The 21,305-nt window shown below is 44.6% G+C and overlaps 1 protein-coding gene across 2 annotated transcripts; it reads right to left on the bottom strand.

Annotated features, from left to right (window-relative positions):
* Positions 1-15,490: 15,490 nt before the first annotated feature.
* TEX37 (testis expressed 37) lies at positions 15,491-19,765 on the bottom strand. 2 transcript variants are annotated; one of them, XM_043917828.1, is made up of 4 exons: positions 19,493-19,765; positions 18,690-18,726; positions 17,863-17,955; positions 15,491-16,018 (listed from the first exon to the last, which is right to left on the bottom strand). In XM_043917828.1, the coding sequence occupies exons 2-4, from the start codon at positions 18,714-18,716 to the stop codon at positions 15,596-15,598; spliced, it is 543 nt and encodes a 180-aa protein (XP_043773763.1). In that variant the 5' UTR covers positions 18,717-18,726; positions 19,493-19,765; the 3' UTR covers positions 15,491-15,595. The 2 variants fall into 2 exon arrangements, with proteins under 2 accessions (XP_043773763.1, XP_043773762.1); XM_043917827.1 differs by having other exon boundaries at positions 15,596-16,018; positions 19,686-19,762.
* Positions 19,766-21,305: the final 1,540 nt, after the last annotated feature.

Genomic DNA, 21,305 nt, shown 5'->3' with positions numbered 1-21,305 from the left:
ATTTTGGAACCCCCAAAAATAAAGTCAGTGAATAAGTGGTAGAGGGGAAAAAGATGACTCTTGGATTTCTTTTTTTCTTAAGGTTTATTATTTATTTATTTTTAATTGAAGGATAATTGTTTTACAGTACTGTGTTGGTTTCTGCTAAACATCAACGTGAATCAGCCATAGGTATACGTATGTCCCCTTCCCTCTTGAACTTCCCTCCTACCTCCTTTCCCAGGCTCTTGGATTTCTGGTGCAGAAACTTCCATAGAATCTAAAAGAAGGAGGAGGTGGTTTGGGGATAGATTGCTACCTTTTGAAAATAATGGATTTCCCAGGTCTCTGTGGTTAAAAAACAACAACAACAACAAAAAAAAAAAAAAACCTGGGGCTTTAGTTGGGAGACAATGGGAAACCATTCCAACTTTCTGAGCCAGGGAGGCTCAGATGTGATGTGATCCTTAAGATCCCTGTGGCAAGTGAGGAAGAGAATGGACTGGAGGGAGGAGTCACAGAGAGAGAGAGACAGAGGCCTTCACCCAGCAGAGGGGGCAAAGGGCCTGAGCCTGGTCTGTGGGAGCCAGAAGACACCCCTTGTCCAGTGATTAAACCTGGGCTGGCTCCTGGGAGCCCAGGGTCTGCTCCTCTATCATCACTCTCTAGGGCTGGGTATGGAAGGATTTCTCCAGGGGCTGTTGCAGTGGGAGGCTCCCTGTCTTCTGCCTCCTGAAAAGAAGGGAGCTTTTATTTTGCAATTTTTTTGTAGTTCTACTTTAACTTTTTTAAAATCAATTTTTACTGGAGTAGAGTTGCTTTACAGTGTTGTGTAGTTTCTACTGTACAGCAAAGTGAGTCAGCCACATGTATACATATATCCCCTCCTTTTTTAAAATTTCCTTCCCGTTTAGGTCACCACAGAGTACTGAGTTCTCTGAGCTATACAGTAGGTTCTTATTAGTTACCTATTTGCTATATACAGTATCAACAGTATATATATGCCTTTCCCAATCTCACAATTCATTTAGAAAAATGGTACAGATGAACCTATTTGCAAAGCAGAAATAAGAGACACAGAGAACAAGCAAACAAATGTATGGGTACCAAATGGGAAAGGGAAGGGGGTGGGATGAATTGGGAGACAAGGACTTTCAGAACTCACTCCTTCCTTACTGTTTCATGGACAGCAAGGAGATCAAACCAGTCCATCCTAAAGGAAATCAACCCTGAATATTCATTGGAAGGACTGATGCTGAAGCTGAAATGCCAATCCTTTGGCCACCAGATGCAAAGAGCCGACTTATTGGAAAAGACCCTGATGCTGGGAAAGATTGAGGGCTGGAGGAGAAGGGGGTGACAGAAGATGAGATGGTTGGATGACATCATCAACTCAATGAACATGAAATGAGCAAACTCTGGGAGACGGTGATGGACAGGGAAGCCTGGTGTGATGCAGTCCATGGGGTCGCAAAGAGTCGGACATGATTGAGCTATTGAACAGCAAGAGCTCACTCAGAGAATATGTCAGGAAGGATAACAGCAAGGTTGGGATCAGCTCAACCTTGGCATCTGCTTTGTTGCTAGCAGCAAGAGCATGGGTAGGAAGAGGAGCCCAGACAAGGTAGAGTTCACCAGTCAGAACTCAGGTGCTTTCAGGAGACAGAGGAAATTTGCACTCACCAGAAAGGTCACAAATTTGCCCAGTTGCAGGGAGAGGCTTTGATACTGAGAAGTAATGAAGGGGAAGGAAAGGGTGTTCTTTCTTCAAAAGGATCTTTTGAAGAAATACTCAGACTAATGGCTGAATAGATGAAGATACATTTGTACTCTGATATGTTGCAAATGAGTCAGCAGCCTAGATGGAATGATTAAATGTCTGTGAAGCAGATAAGCGACAAATCTCCAGGTTGCAGAGGAGTGTGAGTAGTATGACTGCAGCCAAATGGAATGGCTTCTATATCTGTTTAAATGGAATATTTTCATCGGGATAAAGTTTAGAAGTATCTACACCAAACGCCACACTGGTTACCTCAGGAGAGAGGAGTAGGGGAGGAGGGTCAAGGGAAGAGATTATTAACTCCAATCTTCATCTCACCCATCGTTTGATCTCTTCCAACAGATGCACTATTTTCAGGATTAACAATATCCAAGGGCTTCCCTGGTGGCTCAGTGATAAATAATTCGACTGCCAATGCAGGGGACATGGGTCCGATCCCTGGTCTGGGAGGATTCCACATGCCACGGAGCAACTAAGGCCATGCACCACAACGGCGGAGCCTGTGCTCTAGAGCCTGGGAGCCGAAGCTACTGAAGCCTGTGAGACCCAGAGCCCGTGCTGGGCAACAAGAGAAACAAACCACCACAATGAGAAGTCCGCGCACGGAAACTGGAGAGCAGCCCCTGCTCACAACTGGAGAAAAGTCTTTACAGCAATGAAGACACAGCACAGCCAAAACTAAACAAGTAAATAAAAATAAAATTATAAAATATCAAATAATAACAATTAATAAAACAAGAAAAAGGAAACCAGCAAACTTTCCACTATTTCCACTATTTTAATTGATGTCATCTTTGTATTCTGCTCTTTATAGTTCAGACAGACGTGATATGGTCTCATTTAATTCTGCTGGGCCCTCAGCAACTCAGATATTTTCATGGTAGTTTTATCCATAAAGAACCAACATCATTGTTAAAATAACAACAGTCACATAACAGGAAGTTTTTAATAATCCACTTATCATCCCACTACCCATAATTTCACTTCTCTGAATTTCCTTCAATCCAGAAGGCGATTTCAAAGAGTGACAGGTAACAAAAGAGACTGCTTTGTAGTCACAATCAGCCGTATTACTATTTACTTGTTTATTATAATTTTCCTTGAGGTCTCTAATCTGTTTCTACAACTGCAAGTAACAGGTTTTGAAGATCAAGGGGATAAGATATATAATGTTTAGCACAGAATCCTACAAGTAGTAAGCACTCAATAAATAGAAATGAAAACAAAATCATAACCTCAGTTTCAACTCGAAAATGGGTATAATTTGGGACTTCCCTGGTGGTCCAGTGATTAAGACTCCCCCCGGCCAATGCAGGGAGCTCGGGTTCCATCCCTGATCTGGGAACTAGGATCCCCCATGCCCTGCAGCACAGCCAAAAAATAAAACAACAGAAGTAAACAAGTAGGGTTTCCCTGGTGTCTCAGTGGAAAAGACTCTACCTGCCAAGAGACAAGGGTTCAGTCCCTAATTTGGGAAGATCCCAGTTGCCAAAGAGCAACCAAGCCTGCAAGCTGCAACTACTGAAGCCAGAGTGCCGGAGAGTCCATGCTCCACAACAAGAGAAGCCACTGCAATGAGAAACCCACACACTGCAATGAACACTGATCCCAACTTGTTGCCCGCAACTAGAGAAAAGCCCGAGCAGCAACAAAGACCAAGCACAGTCAAAAATAAACGAATAAAATGGGCATAATTTTTTGCAGAGTCACTATGAGGATTAAGTGACATAATTTGAGTTAAAGAGTCACACAAACGTGCATATATGCAAATCTACGATTACCTGATGAGGGGGGAAGGGAAGGTAGAGAAAGAACCCCTGGCTGTTAGCTACCCTCAAGGAGTAGAAAGGAAGGAAACAAGAGGTGAAAGCAGGAAAGATCCCAAAGTAAAATATATAGCTTATAAATTTCATATAGTTTCTGCAAAACTACAGACATTGAATATACATATGACAAAGACCAGAGGCTGACAGTTGATGTTACGAGGATAATGTTAGGTTAAGGTGAAAGTGTGGTTATTATTAAAGTAATCAAGAGACGCCCTTTGTTAGCCGAGGGGTGTGGGGCTGCCGTGTGGGGCAGCCCTGTGGGGCCAGGCAGGTGGGGGGTGGTGCTGAAAATTCCCCCTTTCTTTCAGAACTTTGACCCTAAGCTTCAGGTCAACAGGGCAGCCTGAGAATCTTCCTCGGTTTGACTCCGCGGGGAGCCGGGCCGCAGGGTGGCCAGAGGGTTTGGAGACCAAAGGTATGTGGATGAGACTCCTATTCTCTGGCCCGCGGTCTGAGGTCTGGCTCCTGCGCAGCCGGGAGCGGCGCCAGGAATTGTTATTGGTGCCAAGACTGGTCGCGGAGGAAGAGAGCTCCGATCGACCACGTGGGGGCGATAAGACACCGAGGGAAGGCCGTGGGGTTTGACTGGGTGGTACCTAGTCGGCCCAGTGGCTTGTCTCTTTGCGGAGCAGATGCAGGAAGGCGAACTGGACAGAGGGCACTTCAGTGGGGATGTGATGGAGCGCGGACGCTGCGCGAACGGTGCGCGCTGCGCGGAGGAGCTGGTACCTCCGCGTTGTTAATTACCTCCCACCTCCAGCCCTCTTTCCCTCTCCGCTCCCTCGGGTGGAATGAACCTGCCTGGGACTCAGACCTGCTGGCCGCGGTAGGGTGGGCTCCTGCGCGAGTTTCAAAGGCAAACATTTCTGGAACGCCTACTGTACATCCACTCCTATACTAAGCACTGTATATTCATGTGATCCCTTCTAATCTTCACAACCGCCTTGGGAGATAGTATTGCCTACATTCTATAGCTGAGGAAAGGAAAACTTAAGTCGAAGGATTTACCCACAATAGGGATAATCAGGCACACCAGGAGGATTGTAAATAGTTTAAAATAAATATATGAATGAAGAGAACTCAACCTCGCTGCTCAACAGGGAAAGACGAAAGAAAGCAACAACGGGGATCCCATTTTTCCACTCGTCGATGGCAAGAATTTGAAAGACTTACCTGTGGGGGTGCATGTGTGATAAAAAAAAGAATTCTCCACAGTGTTAGGAATGCAAAGAGGAATGCATTTGAATGAAGTTTGGTATCTGTTGAAATTTGCAAAGAAATTCCTCTTGATACAGAAATTCCCCTTGTGGAATCTATTCTTCAGAAATAGCCACACACTATATTAACCTTAGTGGGAAAGGCAAATAAGGTTTTGTTTTGTTTTAAGGTGATTTATCTGCAATTATGCAGCTATTGAATGAGCCTGGAGTCCAAACCCGCTGTATCTGATTCAGATAATCGCTGGCCTTGGGCATCGTTTGGAGCGGGGGAGGGGGAGCGCTCCCGCGTGAACGCGGTTCATGGGCAGTGGAGTCTCTAGGGGTTCCTGCTAAAACGCACATTTATTTGGGAATCTTTTCCAAGGCTTAAAGAATCAAAGGCTTTAGGAATGGTTATCCTAGAACATGTTGTTGTTTAGTCCCTAAGCCTTGTCGACTCTTTGCGACCCCATGGACTCCTCTGTCAGTGGGATTCTCCAGACAAGAACACTGGATTGGGTTGCCATGCCCTCCCCCCAGGGGATCTTCCCATCCCAGGTATAGAACCCGCCTCTCCTGCTTTGGCAAGCAGATTCTTCACCACTGAGCCACCTGGGAACCTACATTAAAAAAAAAAAGCTCCCTGGACGATTTTTAAAGCTCTGCTTTTCCATTTCTGCAGCAGGTTAGGATACTGGGACCTTTAAAAATTCCAGTAACCCCTGGCCACACTCCAGCCTTAAAAACCCGCACTCTCTGTCTGTGAGGTCCAGACATCAGGCTTTTTTTTTAAGCTCCCGGGTGATTCCCCAATACAACCAAGCCTGGGAACCACAAGCCTCAACAGTCATAGTGAAACTGCTGGCCCAGGAGTGTGGGCAGAAATGCAGAATCTCAGGTCCAACACCTCAGACTGGCTGGTTCAGAATCCACACTTTAACTGGAGCCCCCAAATGATTCATAAGCAAATTAACGTTTGAGATAGATGTGGGTGAGGTTTTCCATTTATTTCAGCATTCCTCCAGTAGCCTAGCCTCAGTATGATAGTGTGGAGAGAAGACTGAAATTATGAGTAGCCTCCTACAAGTAGCATAAATAACTGGGCCATAGTTAATTCTACCAACATCTCCTATTGTTGGTCAGTCGCTAAGTCATGCCTGACTTCTTGCAACCTCGATGAACTGCAGCACACCAGGCTTCCCTGTCTATCACCAACTCCGGGAGCTTGCTCAAACTCATGTCCATTGAGTCAGTGATGCCATCCAACCATCTTATCCTCTGAAGCCCCCTTCTCCTCCTGCTCTCAGTCTTTCCCAGTATCAAGGTCTTTTCCAATGAGTCAGCTTTTTGCATCAGGTGGCCAAAGGATTGGAGCTTTAGCTTCAGCATCAGTCCTTCCAATAAATATTCAGGGTTGATTTCCTTTAGGATTGATTAGTTTGATCTCCTTGCTGTCCAAGGGACTCTCAAGAGTCTACTTCAGCACCACAGTTCGAAAGCATCAGTTCTTCAGTGCTCAGCCTTCTTGCTTTCCTTTTTAGTTTATTATCATTTTTCCAATTGGTATGGAATCTCCTTGTCTTACTGTTCTTGCTATATTCCCAGCCCTTAGACTTGTGCCTGGCATATACCATTAAACAAATATTTGCAAACAAGTAAAGAGTTGAATTCAAAAATAATTTTTCTCCTGCATTGTTGGCCTTTTTTTTTTTTTTTTGGTATGTAAGGGACTCAGATGCTTTTTTCATTTGTGTTCTAAATGTGTATACATATATATAGGCCTCCCAGGTGGCACTGGTGGTAAAGAACCTACCTGCCAGTGCAGGAAACATAAAGTGATGTGGGTTCAATCCCTGAGTCAGGAAGATCCCCTGGAGGAGGACATGGCAAACCACTCTAATATTCTTGCCTGGAGAATCCCATGGACAGAGGAGACTGGTGGCCAGACATGAGGAGCCAGATATGACTGAAGTGACTTAACACACACACATATTTATATATTTTATGTGTGATAAAATGTACACATAACATAAAATGTACCATTCCAACCACATTTAAGTGTATAGTTCAGTAGCATTGAGTATATTCAGACTTTTGTGTAACCATCATCAATCCCCCTCCAGAACTTTTACATCATCACCTTCCCACCTCCTCCCATCCCTGGGCAATCACCATTCTTCTTTCTGTCTCTATGGGTTTGACTACTCCAAGTACTTCTTAAAAGCGAAACATATACATACATATATATATACACACACATACACATACACAAGTTTTGAAAGTGAAAGTTACTCAGTTGTGTCTGACTCTTTGTGACCCCATGACTGTACAGCCCATGGAATTCTCCAGGCCAGAATACTGGAGTGGGTAGCCTTTCCCTTATCCAGGCGATCTTCCCAACCCAGGGATGGATCCCAGGTCTCCCACGTTGCAGGTGGATTCTTTACCAGCTGAGCCACAAGGGAGATGTTTGGGAATTAATGCACACATTCTGGCTTGTTGCGTGGCCAAAACACTCTTGAGACATTTAAATAGGTGTTGAAATTCCCTGATGGTCCAGTGGTTAGGACTTGGGGCTTTCTCTGCCAAGGTTATTGCTGTTGTTTGTTGTTTAGTCTGTAAGTAGTGTCTGACTCTTTTATGACTCCATGGACTGTAATCCACCAGGCTCCTCTGTCCATGGGATTTCCCAGGCAATAATACTGGAGCGGGTTGCTGCTGAGTCACTAAGGGAAGCCCTCATGGCAAAGGGTCCAGGTTTAATCCCTGATCAGAGAAGGAAGATCCCATAAGCCAGTGTGTGTCTCAGTCAAAAAAAAGAGATGCTACTCTGATCCTCTCCCACCCCCTCCATGCTGTCTCCTGCACCCCACTTTGTGATTTAGCTCCATCAGAGATTTACTACTGGCTGATCTTGTCAAGACTTCCAGGAACTCGGCATTCTCTTCTGCTGCTTCTCGCAGCACCAGGGAGCCAATCTCTAGGTAAACTGGATACAAATGCAGATGCTTGACATTTGCTCCAGACCTAGTGACTTTCCACCCACACCTGGTGGGGCTGAGGAATCAGCATTTTATCAAGGTGCTCAGATAGTATTGCCTGCTAGGCGTGACTTCAGAGTTTCCAGTCCGCAGTGGATCCAGAAGAGGGCACACGGCAGTACAAGCCTGAGGTCTGCAGCCCCACCCTGCCTTAGGTACTTACCCTTCCGTGAAATGGGGCTAAGAATTCCTAAGTCACAGAGATGAAATGAACATCTTGGAAGATAGCATCTGTGATTGTGTTTTGTAAACGCTGAAGAATATACACATGTAAAGGCTGTTCATATTATCTCACAGAAGCCTCCCGGTCCTGTTTCTGCAGGCTCATCATCAAGGCCCCACCCCAGGCCAAGGAATGACAAAAACATCCCATCAGGTTGACATCATGGTGGGTGCGGGGAACTCAGTGCATGTGTCATGTCTTAAGCAAATGAAGCAAAACACTTTATTAACATTTACCAAAATTTTAAAATATCCATTCATGTACATTCTTTTTATTTTCTTTTAAATACACCTCTTTTTTTTAAATTGAGATATAGTTGATTTACAATGTTGTGTTAGTTTAAGGTGTACAGCAGAGTGATTCACTTATATATATATATATTCACTTATATATATATATATCTCCTGTTTCAGATTCTTTTCCCCTATAGATTATTACAAGGTACTGAGTATTGTTCCCTGTGTTATCATGTACTGGTTTAGATGGTAAATAATCCACCGGCAGTGCAGGGACCCTGGTTTGATACCTAGGCTGGAGAGATCCCCTGGAGAAGGAAATGGCAACCCATTCCAGTATTCTTGCCTGGAGAATTCCATGGACAGAGGAGCCTGGCAGGCTATAGTCCATGGGGTCACAGAAGAGTCAGACATGACTGAGCAACTAACGTGCACATTTGTACCTTGTAAGATGGGTATAATTATCCTCATTTTACAGATAAGAAAACTGAAGGTTTTCATGGAAATGAGATTTCATGAAAGAAAGAAGCCAAGCTTTAAATCCTGTGACATTTGGCTAAGTCACATGATCCTTCAGGTTCCTCGGCTATAAAGCAGAGGGAGAGGTAGATTATCTCCTCAATGGTTATGATGGGTATTTCATGAGGCATGTGCCTGGCCTGACACCGGGGTTGGCACATGGGTCCCTTGCACAGTCCCTGCTCCCTGTTCTGTGCTCTACTCATATGCCGGGGGACCTCAGAAAGCTCTAAACATGGAGAGCAATGAAGACAGATGGGGTGGCTACTAGTATCCAGCCATGTTCTGCTGCAGGAATAACCAGGCATGGAGCTAAAAGCCTTCTGCTGAGAAAATTGCCATGTCTGTTGGCCATAGCAGGCTTCTCCTGGATCCACTGATCAAACAGTCTAGGCTAGGATCAGGACTAGGAAGGCATGGGGCCAGGGAGATTGGGGGGGTGGGGGGGAGTTGACAAACTTTATTTGAAGTTCTCACCATCCTGCTTTTCCCAAAGATGACTCTGATTGGTAGAGAGTAGAATTCAGTGGGCAAAGGTGTGGACCATCTTCGAGAATGTCTGCCCAGGTAATTTCACTCGACATGGCCAGGTGCAGAGAGCTTCCCTGGCTGAAGTTGGACAGACCACCTTGTCTGGAGCCTGATGCAGCTGGAGGCCAGAGTGTGGAGAGCAGCTACAGAAATGCCTGGAGGTCAGGCCTGGCACCTCCCTTCTGTGTCTCCCCTTGGAAAGCCTGTCCTCTGCCATTCATTCCTTCGGTGTTTATCCAGCACCTGCTATGTGCCAGGTCTCAGGAGCCACCAAGATAAATAAAACAGTAATAATTTTAAGTGTTAGTTGCTCAGTCGTGTCCAACTCTTTGCCACCCCATAGACTGTAGCCTGCCAGGCTCCTCTGTCCATGGCATTCTCCAGGCATGAATACTGGAGTGGGTTGCCATTCCCTTCTCTAGCAGATCTTCCCGACCCAGGGATTGAACTCAGGTCTCCTGCATTGCAGGCAGATTCTGTATTGTCTGAACCACCAGGGAAGCCCTAATAATTCTAAAGATAATAAAAATTAAAATTAAAAATATCTTATTGTTATTGAGCCTTCACTGTTTGCCAGGCTCTAACACTGACTCATGTAACCCTCAGAGCATCCTTATAAAGAATGGAATAATGAAAGGACCTAGGAACCCAAACTGCTGGGGGCAGGAGAATATCAAGGCAGGCTCTTTGGAGGAGGTGATAACGCAGTTGGGAGAAAGCAAAAGGACTTTCTAGCAGACAGAAGCAGCAAGTGCAAAGCACAGAGGTGTGAAATGTGTGTGTGTGTGTCTGTGTGTGTATAGGGAAGGCAGGGAGGTGGGGTTGGAAAGGTTGATGCCACATATGAAGCGCTTTTGCAGTGACGACCCCAAAGGGCTGGTTCTTTCAGGGAGATGAGAAATAATCCGACCTTTTTTCATAGGTTCCTCTGGGGTAATACAATGAGAAACTGCAGGGGGCGCTCCTGTGCCAACAGAGGACTCTTCTGCAGCGGCGTCCTCAGGGAGAACCAAGTCAGATATCTGAGGCAGAAACTTGGGACTTTAGTGGCTGTTGCTCAGAGAAAGCCCAATTTATCAGCCTTCAGACCTTAAGAACGTGGAGCTAGTGCCTCATATGTAGCGTGTTTGGGTCTCATCCTCCTCTTTTGAGCGGATCCCTCCTGGGACCCACCTCCGCTGTCCTCTCCTGCTCCGCGTGACCCAGGGCTCAGCTAGTCTTCTTGCCCCGTCCAGTCCTGGAGCTGTCCAGGCATGTCTGGATGGTCAATTGTCTAACTTAAGCAGAGCCAGTCACACCCCTTGTAAGGCTATGGTGAAGCCTGGGACCTCCTGAACACCTCAGATTAAGAACCCCTGAAAGGGGGCTTCCGTGGCGATCCAGTGGTTAGGAATCTACCTTGCAATGGAAGCGACACTGGTTTGGATCGCTGGGCTGGGAAGATCCCACGTGCCTGGGAACAACCAAGCCCATGCACCACAAGGAGAGAAGCCTCTGCATTGAGAAGCCAGAGCACCACAACTAGAGAGTAGCCCCTGCTGGCAGCAACTAGACAAAGCCTGTGCCCAGCAATGAAGTCACAGCACAGTCAAAAATAAATATTTCAAAAAAGAAACATGTAAAGAGAGAGGGAGACATTAAAAAAAAAAAAGAAGAAAGAAAGAACACATTATTATTCATGTTTTCACCTCAACTAAGTCATTTTGTGGAAGAAACTATCTGTTCAAACAGTCAGCTGATTCACATGACAACCCTGGGGGAAATGTTATTTATTAACAGGTACTGAGAAGCAGTGCAATTTCCTTCTTTGATACCTTTTTTATGGACATGTTGGAAGGCAGCATGGATAAAAGAAATTCACTAAAGAATATAACAAGTGAGGGAGAAGGGAACATACTAGGTAGGAAGCATTTTACAACTGATGAGGAGACAAATATCTGTGAGTCCAATTGTTTTGTTATAGTTATTCATTTATATTTTAGTTTCCACATATAAGTGAAAGCATATAGTATTTGTCTTTCCTCTGTCTGACTTATTTCACTAAGCATATTACCCTCCAGATTCATTTGTGTTGTTTCAAAGGGCAAATTTTTGTTCATTTTTATGGCTGAATAATATTCCATTATTAGTTAGTTAGTGTAAGTTGCTCAGTGGTGTGTGACTCTGTGATTCCATGGACTGTAGTTTCTTTGTCCATGGAATTCTCCAGGCAAAAATACTGGAGTGGGTTGTCGTTCCCTTTTCCAGGGGATCTTCCCAACCCAAGGATCAAATCCAGATCTCCTACATTGCAAGTGGATTCTTTACCATCAGAGCCTCCAGGGAAGCCTAATAATCCATTATGCATATATTCAGTTAGACACACACACACAAGGAAATGGCGACCCACTCCAGTAGTCTTGCCTGGGAAATCCCATGGACAGATGAGCCTGGTGGGCTATAGTCCATGGGATCACAGAGTTGGATATGATTGAGCAACACACATACACACACACACACACCCCCCACAGACATAGAGAACGAACTAGAGGTTACCTGTGAGAAGAGGAAAGGGGGAGGGGCAAGAGATTGGGGTATGGGACTAAGAGGTACAACACAACATGGTAAATCAACTTCAATAAAATTTAAAAACTATACCTGTTTTATAAGTGATTTGGTAATATGCATCAAGAACATATTCATACACTTTGACCCAGTAACTTTGTCTTTCTTTTTCTACCTAACTGGAGAAAAATGTTTATTCTGTGGCATTATTTGTAAGAGAAAATACAACATTGGAAACTTGGATGTTGAACAATACTAATTATGGTATGCGTTCGTGCAATAATATTTATGAAGGTTTAAGGTTGAGTAACAGTATGTATACTTAATGCAACAAGACCAAGCAGAATGTAAAATAACGTATTCAGTGTGAGATTTGTAAATATGCATATAAACACATAAAATGTGCATATAATTAAACACAGACTGTATCACAGGTGTTATCTTCACTCAAAATGTATTAGCATTATTAATACCCCTTACAGATGAGTAAGTTACTGTTCAGAGAGATGAAATAAGTTTCCAGAATACTCCTCAACTGGTAAATTGTGAACTCAGGAACCCCAGTTTTGCCTGGCTCCCCCAAACTGGTGAAATTCCAGTTTTGTCTGGTTCCACTGCACAAGAATTTAACAGTTACTTTGACTTCCTGGGCATCGAAAAGTCAACCGAAGTTGTCGGTGAGCAGTGGGATTACAGGTGGTTTACTTTTTTTCTTCACACCTTTCTTCATTTTGCAACATATTCCAGAGAAAATATATGCAGATTACATATTTAAACTTTTATATTTGAAACTAAATAGTGAACATATTTGGAGCATGCGCTAGATAAAAGTTTATCACAACCAATGTGCAAAAAGCTCCTATAAATTGATAAGAAAAAAGATAAATAACTCAAGGGAGAAAGATGCAATTCAGAAACCCAATGGCTAGATTCAGTAGCCAAAAGATTCAATATATTCCTAGAAGTTAAATTAAAACCATGCTGGGACATTCTGACGAACCAGTAGTTAATACTCCATGCTTCTACTGCAGGGGACTTGGTTTCAATACAAGAACTAAATTCCTACATGCCTTGTGGTGTGGCCAAAAAAAAAAAAAAAAAAAAGCCAAAAACGAAAAAAAAAAAAAGCCCAAACAAAAACATGATGAGATACCATTCTCCATCTTATCAAGTTGGCAAAAATTTTAAAGATTCATAATATCCACAAGCTGGTGGGGAGATGGGAAAAGAGGCACTCTTACTCACCACTGGCGGGAAGGGGGCTGTTCTGGTAGGATCTATTAACACTACATACGCATATGGTTTGACCTGGAAATCCCATTTGTACAATTCTGCCTAATAGAAATCAAAGCACCACTTGTAAGGATATATGTTTAGGAATAATTATTGTGGCATTATTTGTAGAAAAGGAATTGGAAAAAGCATGACTATCCACCAATATGAAAATAATAAATCAAAATCTACCAATTCAGTGGACTATCAGGCTGTCACGAAAAAGAATTGGATCTGTAAGTAATGGAGTGTGAAAAGGAATAGATAGAGTACTGTATATAGGATCACTACTGAAGTGTGATCCATCTCCCAGCAGCACTGGCATCATCTGGGAGCTTGTTTGGAAATACAGAATCTTGTCCTCATTCTTTTTTTTTTTCTCTTGATCTTTTTTTTTTTTATGTGGACCATTGATCATTTTAAAAGTTTTTATTGAATTTGTTACAATATTGGTTCTTTTCTATGTTTTTTAGGCTTCGAGGTATGTGGGATCTTAGCTCCTCGACCAGGAATCAAACCCACGCCCTCTGCATTGGAAGGAGAAGTCTTAACCACTGGATCGCCAGGGAAGTCCCTTGTCCCCATCCTTGACCTACTGAACTGGAATCTGCATTTTAACAAGATTCTTTACAGAAACACCAGTGTTTAGTGTGTTCCCCTATAAAGGGGAAGCCTTCTCATGTGTCATGGCAAAAATGGATAATCATCTGCCAAAGTCCGACCTTTCCTTCTACATTAACTTCTCGCTTTTAGCTGGGTGCATGGCCACCGGGGACAAAGATTATGTTTCCCAGCCTTTCTTGCAGTTGGGTGGGACCATGTGGCTGAGCTCCGGCCAAGAGGACAAGATTGGAAGTGAAGAGGGTCATTTCTGCATTGTGCCCCTAAAAGGGACATTGCCCGAATCCCACTGGTTGTTTCTTACTTACATTGTTTTTTTAAGTGTGCACTTATTTTATTTATTTAGTTTTGGCTCTGCTGGGTCTTTGTTGCTATGAGGACTTTTCTCTAGTTGTGGTGAGCAGGGGCTACTCTTTGATGTGATGCAAGGGCTTCTCATTGTGGTGGCTTCTCTCATTGTGCAGAACCCCTCTAGGGCATGTGGACTTCAGCAGTTGCAACACACGGGCTCCAGAGCACAGGCTCCATGGTTGTGGCTCACAAGCGTAGCCACTCTATGGCCCTGGGATCTTCTTGGACCAGGGATCAGACCCAGGTCTCCGGCATTGGTAGGTGCATTCTTTCTCACTGAGTCACCAGGGAAGCCCTGCTTCTAACTCTCTGCTAACTGAAAGCTATCAGTCACAGTATCAGCCACTATATGAGTCTGTTCAGCTGCCATAACAAAGTACAACAGTCAGAAATTAACTTTCTTCCAGTTCTGGAGGCTGGAGGATCCCAGATTAAGATCTGGCAGAGTGAGACCTCTTTACAGCTCCCAGGCTAACGTTTTGCTCCATCTTCACGTAGCCTTTCTTTGGAGTGTGTGTGTGTGTGTGTGTGTGTGTGTGTGTGTGTAGAGTTCTCTTTCTTTGTGTGTGCATGTGTTTACTTTTTTCTTTTTCTTTTTAAAGACCACCAGTCTTTTCAGATTAAGGCTTCACTCTTTTGACCTCATTTAACCTTACTTACCCCCTAAGTCCATGGGGTCATAAAGAGTCGGACACAAGTGAGTGACTGAACTGAACTGAAAGGCCCTGTTTCCAAATACAGTCACGTTAAAGGTTAGGATTTCAACATATGAATTTGGATGGGGGACACAATGGACTCCACAGCAGTCACCTGGGACTCAGAGCTAGAAACTGCTGCAAAGAATGCCCTTTCTCTCACCTGCTTACCTCTAAACTGTTAGATGAGAGACAAACTAGTACATTATTCAAGACTTTGTACTTTGGTTCTCTTTGTTACAGCACCTTAGACTGTTTCCTAACTGACTCTTACATTTGTGTTCCCCAAGGTCCACTGAGCAAGAAGAAACACAGGAAATGAAGCAGTCTAAATGGTTCCTGTTGATTGCTACAAGGGTGGGAGTGCGGAATGAATTAAGAGCACTGAGGTAAAAGGTTATCCAACAGCATTTTAAGGTTTACAATCATACCCAACATTCAATGACTATGGGAAACATGATTATTTTCCCTTTTGTAAGACTCCTTATAGCAGGGTTCTTACTTATCCTGAAACACACATGTTCCAGCCCTTCATACATACCAGTTTCCCTTCTTCCCTCCCTCCCATCTTCCTTCTATGGCGGGGATGTTGTGCCCCAGGGCAAGCCAGGGAGTCAAGTCAAATCAGGCAGGCCAAGTCAAACAAGCACAGTCTTGGTGCCACTGGATTGTCTTTCCAGAGTTTTATTTTTAGTTCTCCGATCCATACTCCGAGGGATTTCCTTGTGAGAGGGAGGAATTTCCACAGGGCCCTTGGAAGGTGTTCTCAGCCTACCTACTGGTAAAATGGCATCAAGGGCCCCCATCGGTTCAATATGGGAACCTTGACCTTACAGTGATAAGGGCAGGCACAGCCGGGCAGTAGAAAGTAGCCTTTGCCCACGTCTGGGGCAGGCTGGCGCTCAGGCTCCAGAAGACAGGGGAAGTCGGCACTCTGTCGAATCCGGTTTGGGTCGCCGTGGGCCAGGTACAGAGCATGGGAAGCTGGGTACACAGATGGACAGATGCTGGTGAACCTACATTCATCCTCCACTGGGGCCACGTGGTCCTGTGGTGGGAAGAAGCCAGGTTGCCCCAGGTCCTTGGCGGTCATGTGGGGTCTTTTGAAGGCAGGGTATCCATCTTCTAGCTTGGGGTTGGGGCTGGGGGTGGGTCTGTAGAACTCTTTGTCCTGGAGTTGGGTGTCCAGCTTTGCTTGCTGTGGAAATAAATCATACACAAAAAGAGGGCTGAGAGAGGCAACAGTGGAGCTTCTTCCCAGGAAGTCTCCAAGACAGAGCACACTTGGGACTTCCCTGGCAGTCCAGTGGTTAAGACACCATGATTCCACTATAGGGGGCATGGGTTCAATCCCTGGTTGGAGATCTGAGATCCCACATACTGCAAGGCGGCCAAAAAATAGAAAATTAAATTTAAAAGTAAATAAATAAATGAGACAGGGTATGCTTTTCTTTATTTCCCAGAGATTAAATAGTTTTTGAATGGTAATATATACAACAGAAGGATGTACTGAAATAGTACAAAAGGGTTTATAGTGAAAAGTAAGTCTATTTCCTACCCTCTTTCTCTCTCAGGTCCCATCTCTAGGGACAACCACTGTCATCAGAGTGTTCTGTGTCTTATTAGAAATATTTTATGTACATGTAAACTTATATGTATATATCCAGATGCCTTTCATCTGTACACAAGTGATATATATTATTATTTCAGTCTGCACTTTGCTTCTCCTAAATAATTTAATCTCAGAAACTGTTCCACCTTTGTTTGTATAGATCTTCTTATTAATTTTAGTGGGGTTACCTCAAGATAGAAAAAGATGTCTTGAATAAGACTTAAAAAGAGCAAGGGTTTCCCAGGTGGCTCAGTGGTAAAGAATCTGCCTGTAGTGTAGGAGTCGCAGTTTTGATCCCTGGGTCAAGAAGATCCCCCGTAGAAGGAAATGGCAATCCACTTCAGTATTCTTGCCTGGAGAATCCCATGGACAGAGGAGCCTGTTGTGCTACAGTCCATGGGGGTCTCAAAAGGGTTGGACAGGACTTAGAAACTAAGCGACAATAAAAAGAGCAAATCATAAAGGAAAAGACTGATACATCTACCTATATTAAAATGAGAATTTTTATTCAGTGAAAGAGTGAAATGACAAGTCACAGACTGGAATTTTGCCACTATGGACTATAGCCTACCAGGATCCTCAGTCCATGGGATTTTCCAGGCAAGAATACTGGAGTGGGTTGCCATTTCCTTCTCCAGGAGAGACCCAGGGATCAAACCTGGGTCTCCTGCATTGTAGGCAGACGCTTTACCGTCTGAGCTACCACACACACAAGAGAGTGCTTAACCCAAAACTCGGAAGAATGATTACCTTTGGAAGTTGGGGGAGGGGTGGGAACAGGGAGGGGCACGCAGCGCTCTAAAGTGTTGTGTTTTAAGCTGACTGATAATAGGTACATTGGAGTTTATCAACACTGTGTTTGTTAGTCGCTTAGTCGTGTCTGACTCTTTGTGACCCCATGGACTGTAGCCCACCAGGCTCCTCTGTCCATGGGATTCTCCAGGCCAAGAATACTGGAGTGGGTTGCCATTTCCTTCTCCAAGGCATCTTCCTGACCCAGGCATAGAACCCAGGTCTCCTGCATTGCAGGCAGATGCTTTACTGTCTGAGCTACTAGCTGCTGCTGTATCAACATTATTTAAACTGTAAATATTTATTATTTACTATGTGTCGTATGGGTGACATACTTGGTATATATTTGAAAACAATACACATGAACTTCCTGGGTGATCCAGTGGCTAAGACTCTGCCCTCCCACTGCAAGGGGCACTGGTTCCATTCCTGGTTGGGAAGATCCCGCATGCCCTGAGGCATGGCCAAAAAAATAAATAAAACAGTACACACACATACACACAGAATACCTCTTTAGATCTCCTGGCTTCAGACATTGTTCTCAGTAAGTGCCCTCAATGTCCACACTCACAATAAAAATGGATGAAGAGGATTTCAATGGGCCATTGAATGGAAGGCAGGACTGAGTGACTTCTTACCTCTTCTGATGTGACCCTGGCATATTTGTGTTTCCCATAGGGTTTGTAGTCGATCATGTAGGAGCTTTGGTATATGTCCAAATCCACAGGGGCCTAAAGGTTAAGGGAGAACACTAAACAAGAGATTTCATCCTGTCGTTCTTCCACTTAAAGGCTTTCAATGACTTCTCATTGTTTGTAGGACAAAGGTTAACTTTTGAGCCTGGAATTGGAGCTCTTCATGATCTGGCTTCTACTTGACTCTACCATCTCAACCCCCTTGGCCCAACTCTATGCCCATTACCCCAGCCTCACTGCTTTTGACTCTTCCAAGTGGCTGGCACATATTCTTATCTCTGGCTAAAAACATGAGCTGTATTCTTCACCTGCTAGCAAACTCCTACACATCCTCCAAAACCCATATTAAATCCCTTCCCCCAAAATTTCTTCCTCCCATCTCTCTCTACCTTCCAACAATTAAACTCTTGTTCTTCTGCTTCTACGGCACATTTTACATCCCTCACTACAGCAGTTATCATGGTGTGCTATCACTGACTTAGTGAAGGATACTCGATTAGGATTTAATTTTAGGCATCTCTTCAACCTCAAAGCCCAATGCATTGCCCAACACACCTAGGGTGACCAATACATGTACACTAAGCAAGTAAAGGAATCTCCAGAAAATTGTAAACTCTTAACTTTCTTCTGCTTATTTAAAAAAAAAAAGAGAACGCCACACAGGGATGGTAACCAGAGGGAGCTTCAAGGAGCCTGGCCCTCCCTGGGGCTATTTGTCAATGCTGCCAATCTTGAGGTGGTCACAGCGGTCAGAAGCTCACAATACTCACCTGTCCAGGGAACACCATGCCTGACATAGCAGACGACCTAGACACAGACAAGCTGGTTAGCCCCGCTTCTGCCACAGGCAGGGAATATAGTCTAAAGCTCCACCAACCAATCACATTACTCAATCGCCAGGCACTGGTGATGGCAGCAGGGATAAATGGGCTGGTGGACAGGGGTCCTGGGGCAAGGGGGCTCCAGCAGGACTCAGAGGGAATCACAGTTGTTGAGAACATCAGATTTACCCCTCAGGCAGAGGTGAATCTGGTAGCAAGGCAAGTGTTGTGCTAGTAAATGTTTAGCAATCTCCTTTTGGGCAGGGGAGGCAAATAAACCCCAGTTTTTAGCATTTGCGAAGTTCTGCTATGTCGTTTCCACCCTGGCCCATTTCGACCCACTCCAGTATTCTTGCCTGGAGAATCCCATGGACAGAGGAGCCGGACAGGCTACAGTCCATGGGGGTCGCAAAGAGTCAGACAAGACTGAAGCGACTTAGCACTCATGCAAACAGAATGTGCTCCCAGAGCCGGGATGACTAGAGTGCACGGGGTCCCCAGGAGCCAGCGTTCTGAACAGCCCGGAGAAAGCAACCGTCAGGCCTGGAACTTAGAGGCATCCTGATGCAGAAGCACAAACTATGTTTCTAGTGGAGACCGAAGGGATCCAGGGTGAAGGTTTTGAGGCTCTGCATTCTCGGTGGACAACAGCCACGGATGGGTCCAATCACCCCCCAATCCTGATATCTTAGTGGGGAGGCCTTTCTGCCTGGGCTTGGGGGAGCTCTCTGAGCCCACTCTGTCTCATGTACTTGGCTCTCTAGGTTCTGGATGGCTCCTCCATTTCATTCCCATGGCATCCTGCCCTGAGCGCCATTCCATTCAGGGACCGTGGACCATCAGGGTGGTTGACAGACCTCAAATAGCCCCCGTGTCCCTTCCTTTTTGTGCAGAGACAGCTCCTCTCCCAGACAGGGGGGCAACTTCAATGCAAACAGCACCTACCCTTCCTTCTGCCAAGAGGATAATGATGTTTCAGCCCTGCCAATTCCAAGTGTCCCTGCCACCTGGACAGTCTTGCTGCTGTGTCCCTCACCACAGCAGTCTGTGAGATGAACCCTGACCCGTACGATGTTGGCTATTTTGGTCACAGTCCCTGGGCATTGTGATGGGGTGACCGGCCCACCTCCTGTGTGTCAGTCCCCTTATCCCTGGCTCACCCTCTCTCACGGAGAGCTGATGGTATTCCAGCACACCTGAGCCAACATGAACGCTGGCAGCAGCGAAAGGTACCCAGGATGCAAGGCTGTCCAACGCTCTACTGAATCGGTCTATTTGCAGGTTAAAAAGAATCTCATGGGGATTATGACATCAGACTTTGTGTGACTGAAACCACCTCATACCAGAGCCCTTCCAAGCGTCTGTTGCCTGAAAGCCTGGCTTATCCCTCCTCTGTCTGTCAAAGTTCCACTCTCCTTCACAATTATTTGGATGGTTGTAACCCAAAACAAAAAATCATAAGTGTAGACGAGAATGGGGAGAAACTTGTGCATTGCTAGAAGGAATGTAAAATGATGCAGCAACTGTGGATAAGTGCTTGATGGTTTCTCAAAAAATTAAGCATAGATTTGCCATGCGTGCGTGCATTCGTGCTAAGTTGCTTCAGTCATGTCTGATTCTTTGTAACACTATGGACTGTAGCCCACCAGGCTCCTCTGTCCATGGGATCCTCCAGGCAAGAATACTGGAGTGGGTTGCCGTTTCCTTCTCCGATAAATTTGCTGTTTGATCCTGCAATTCCACCTCTGAATATGTACCTAAAAGAACTGAAAGCAGGGACTCAAACAGATATTTATACATCTGTGTTTCTGGCAGCATTATTCACAATTGCCAAAGGATGAAAACAACCCATGGTCCATCAGTGGATGAATGCATGAACAGACTGTGATGTATACACACAATGGAATATTACTCAGCCTTCAAAAGGAAGGAAATTCTGGCACATGTTACATGTATGAACCTTGAAAACATGCTAAGTGAAATAAGCTAGACCATAAAGGACAAATATTGCACGATTCCATTTATATAAAATACCTGAGTCAAATTCATAGATACAAAAAATAGAATGGTGGCTGCCAGGGAGCTGGGAGGAATGGGTATCAAGTTTCAGTTTGGAAAGAGGAAAAAGTTCTGGAAATAGTGGTGATGATTGTGCAACATTGTGAAAGTATCTAATGCCAGCAAACTGTGAACTTAAAATGGTTCAAATGATAAACTTTACAGATATATACTATTTGCATAAATGTTAATATATTTACTCTCATACACACAAATTCCACTCTAAGGGCCACCTCTTCCACAAAGCTTTCCTTGGTTTCTCTCTAGATACGCTATAGACTCCTTTCATTGACCCAACCAATATTTATTGAGGACTTATTTGGTGTTGGGCACCCTTCTGAACCTTGCAGATTCATCAGTGAACAAAATAGATGGAAATTCCTGCTTGCATAGGACTTACATTCTGGCGTGAACAAGACATAGAGTAAACCAAGAACCAACTGATTCAGCCTCCATTAGATCCAGCAAAGAAGCAAGATGAGGGAAACTTCCCTGGTGGTCCAGCGC

The sequence above is a fragment of the Cervus elaphus genome, chromosome 11 (genome assembly GCF_910594005.1).
Source record: "Cervus elaphus chromosome 11, mCerEla1.1, whole genome shotgun sequence".
Taxonomy (NCBI): Eukaryota; Metazoa; Chordata; class Mammalia; order Artiodactyla; family Cervidae; genus Cervus; species Cervus elaphus.
The sequence above is the reverse complement of the archived record's forward strand: the minus strand, read 5'-3'. Positions and strand labels throughout refer to the sequence as shown.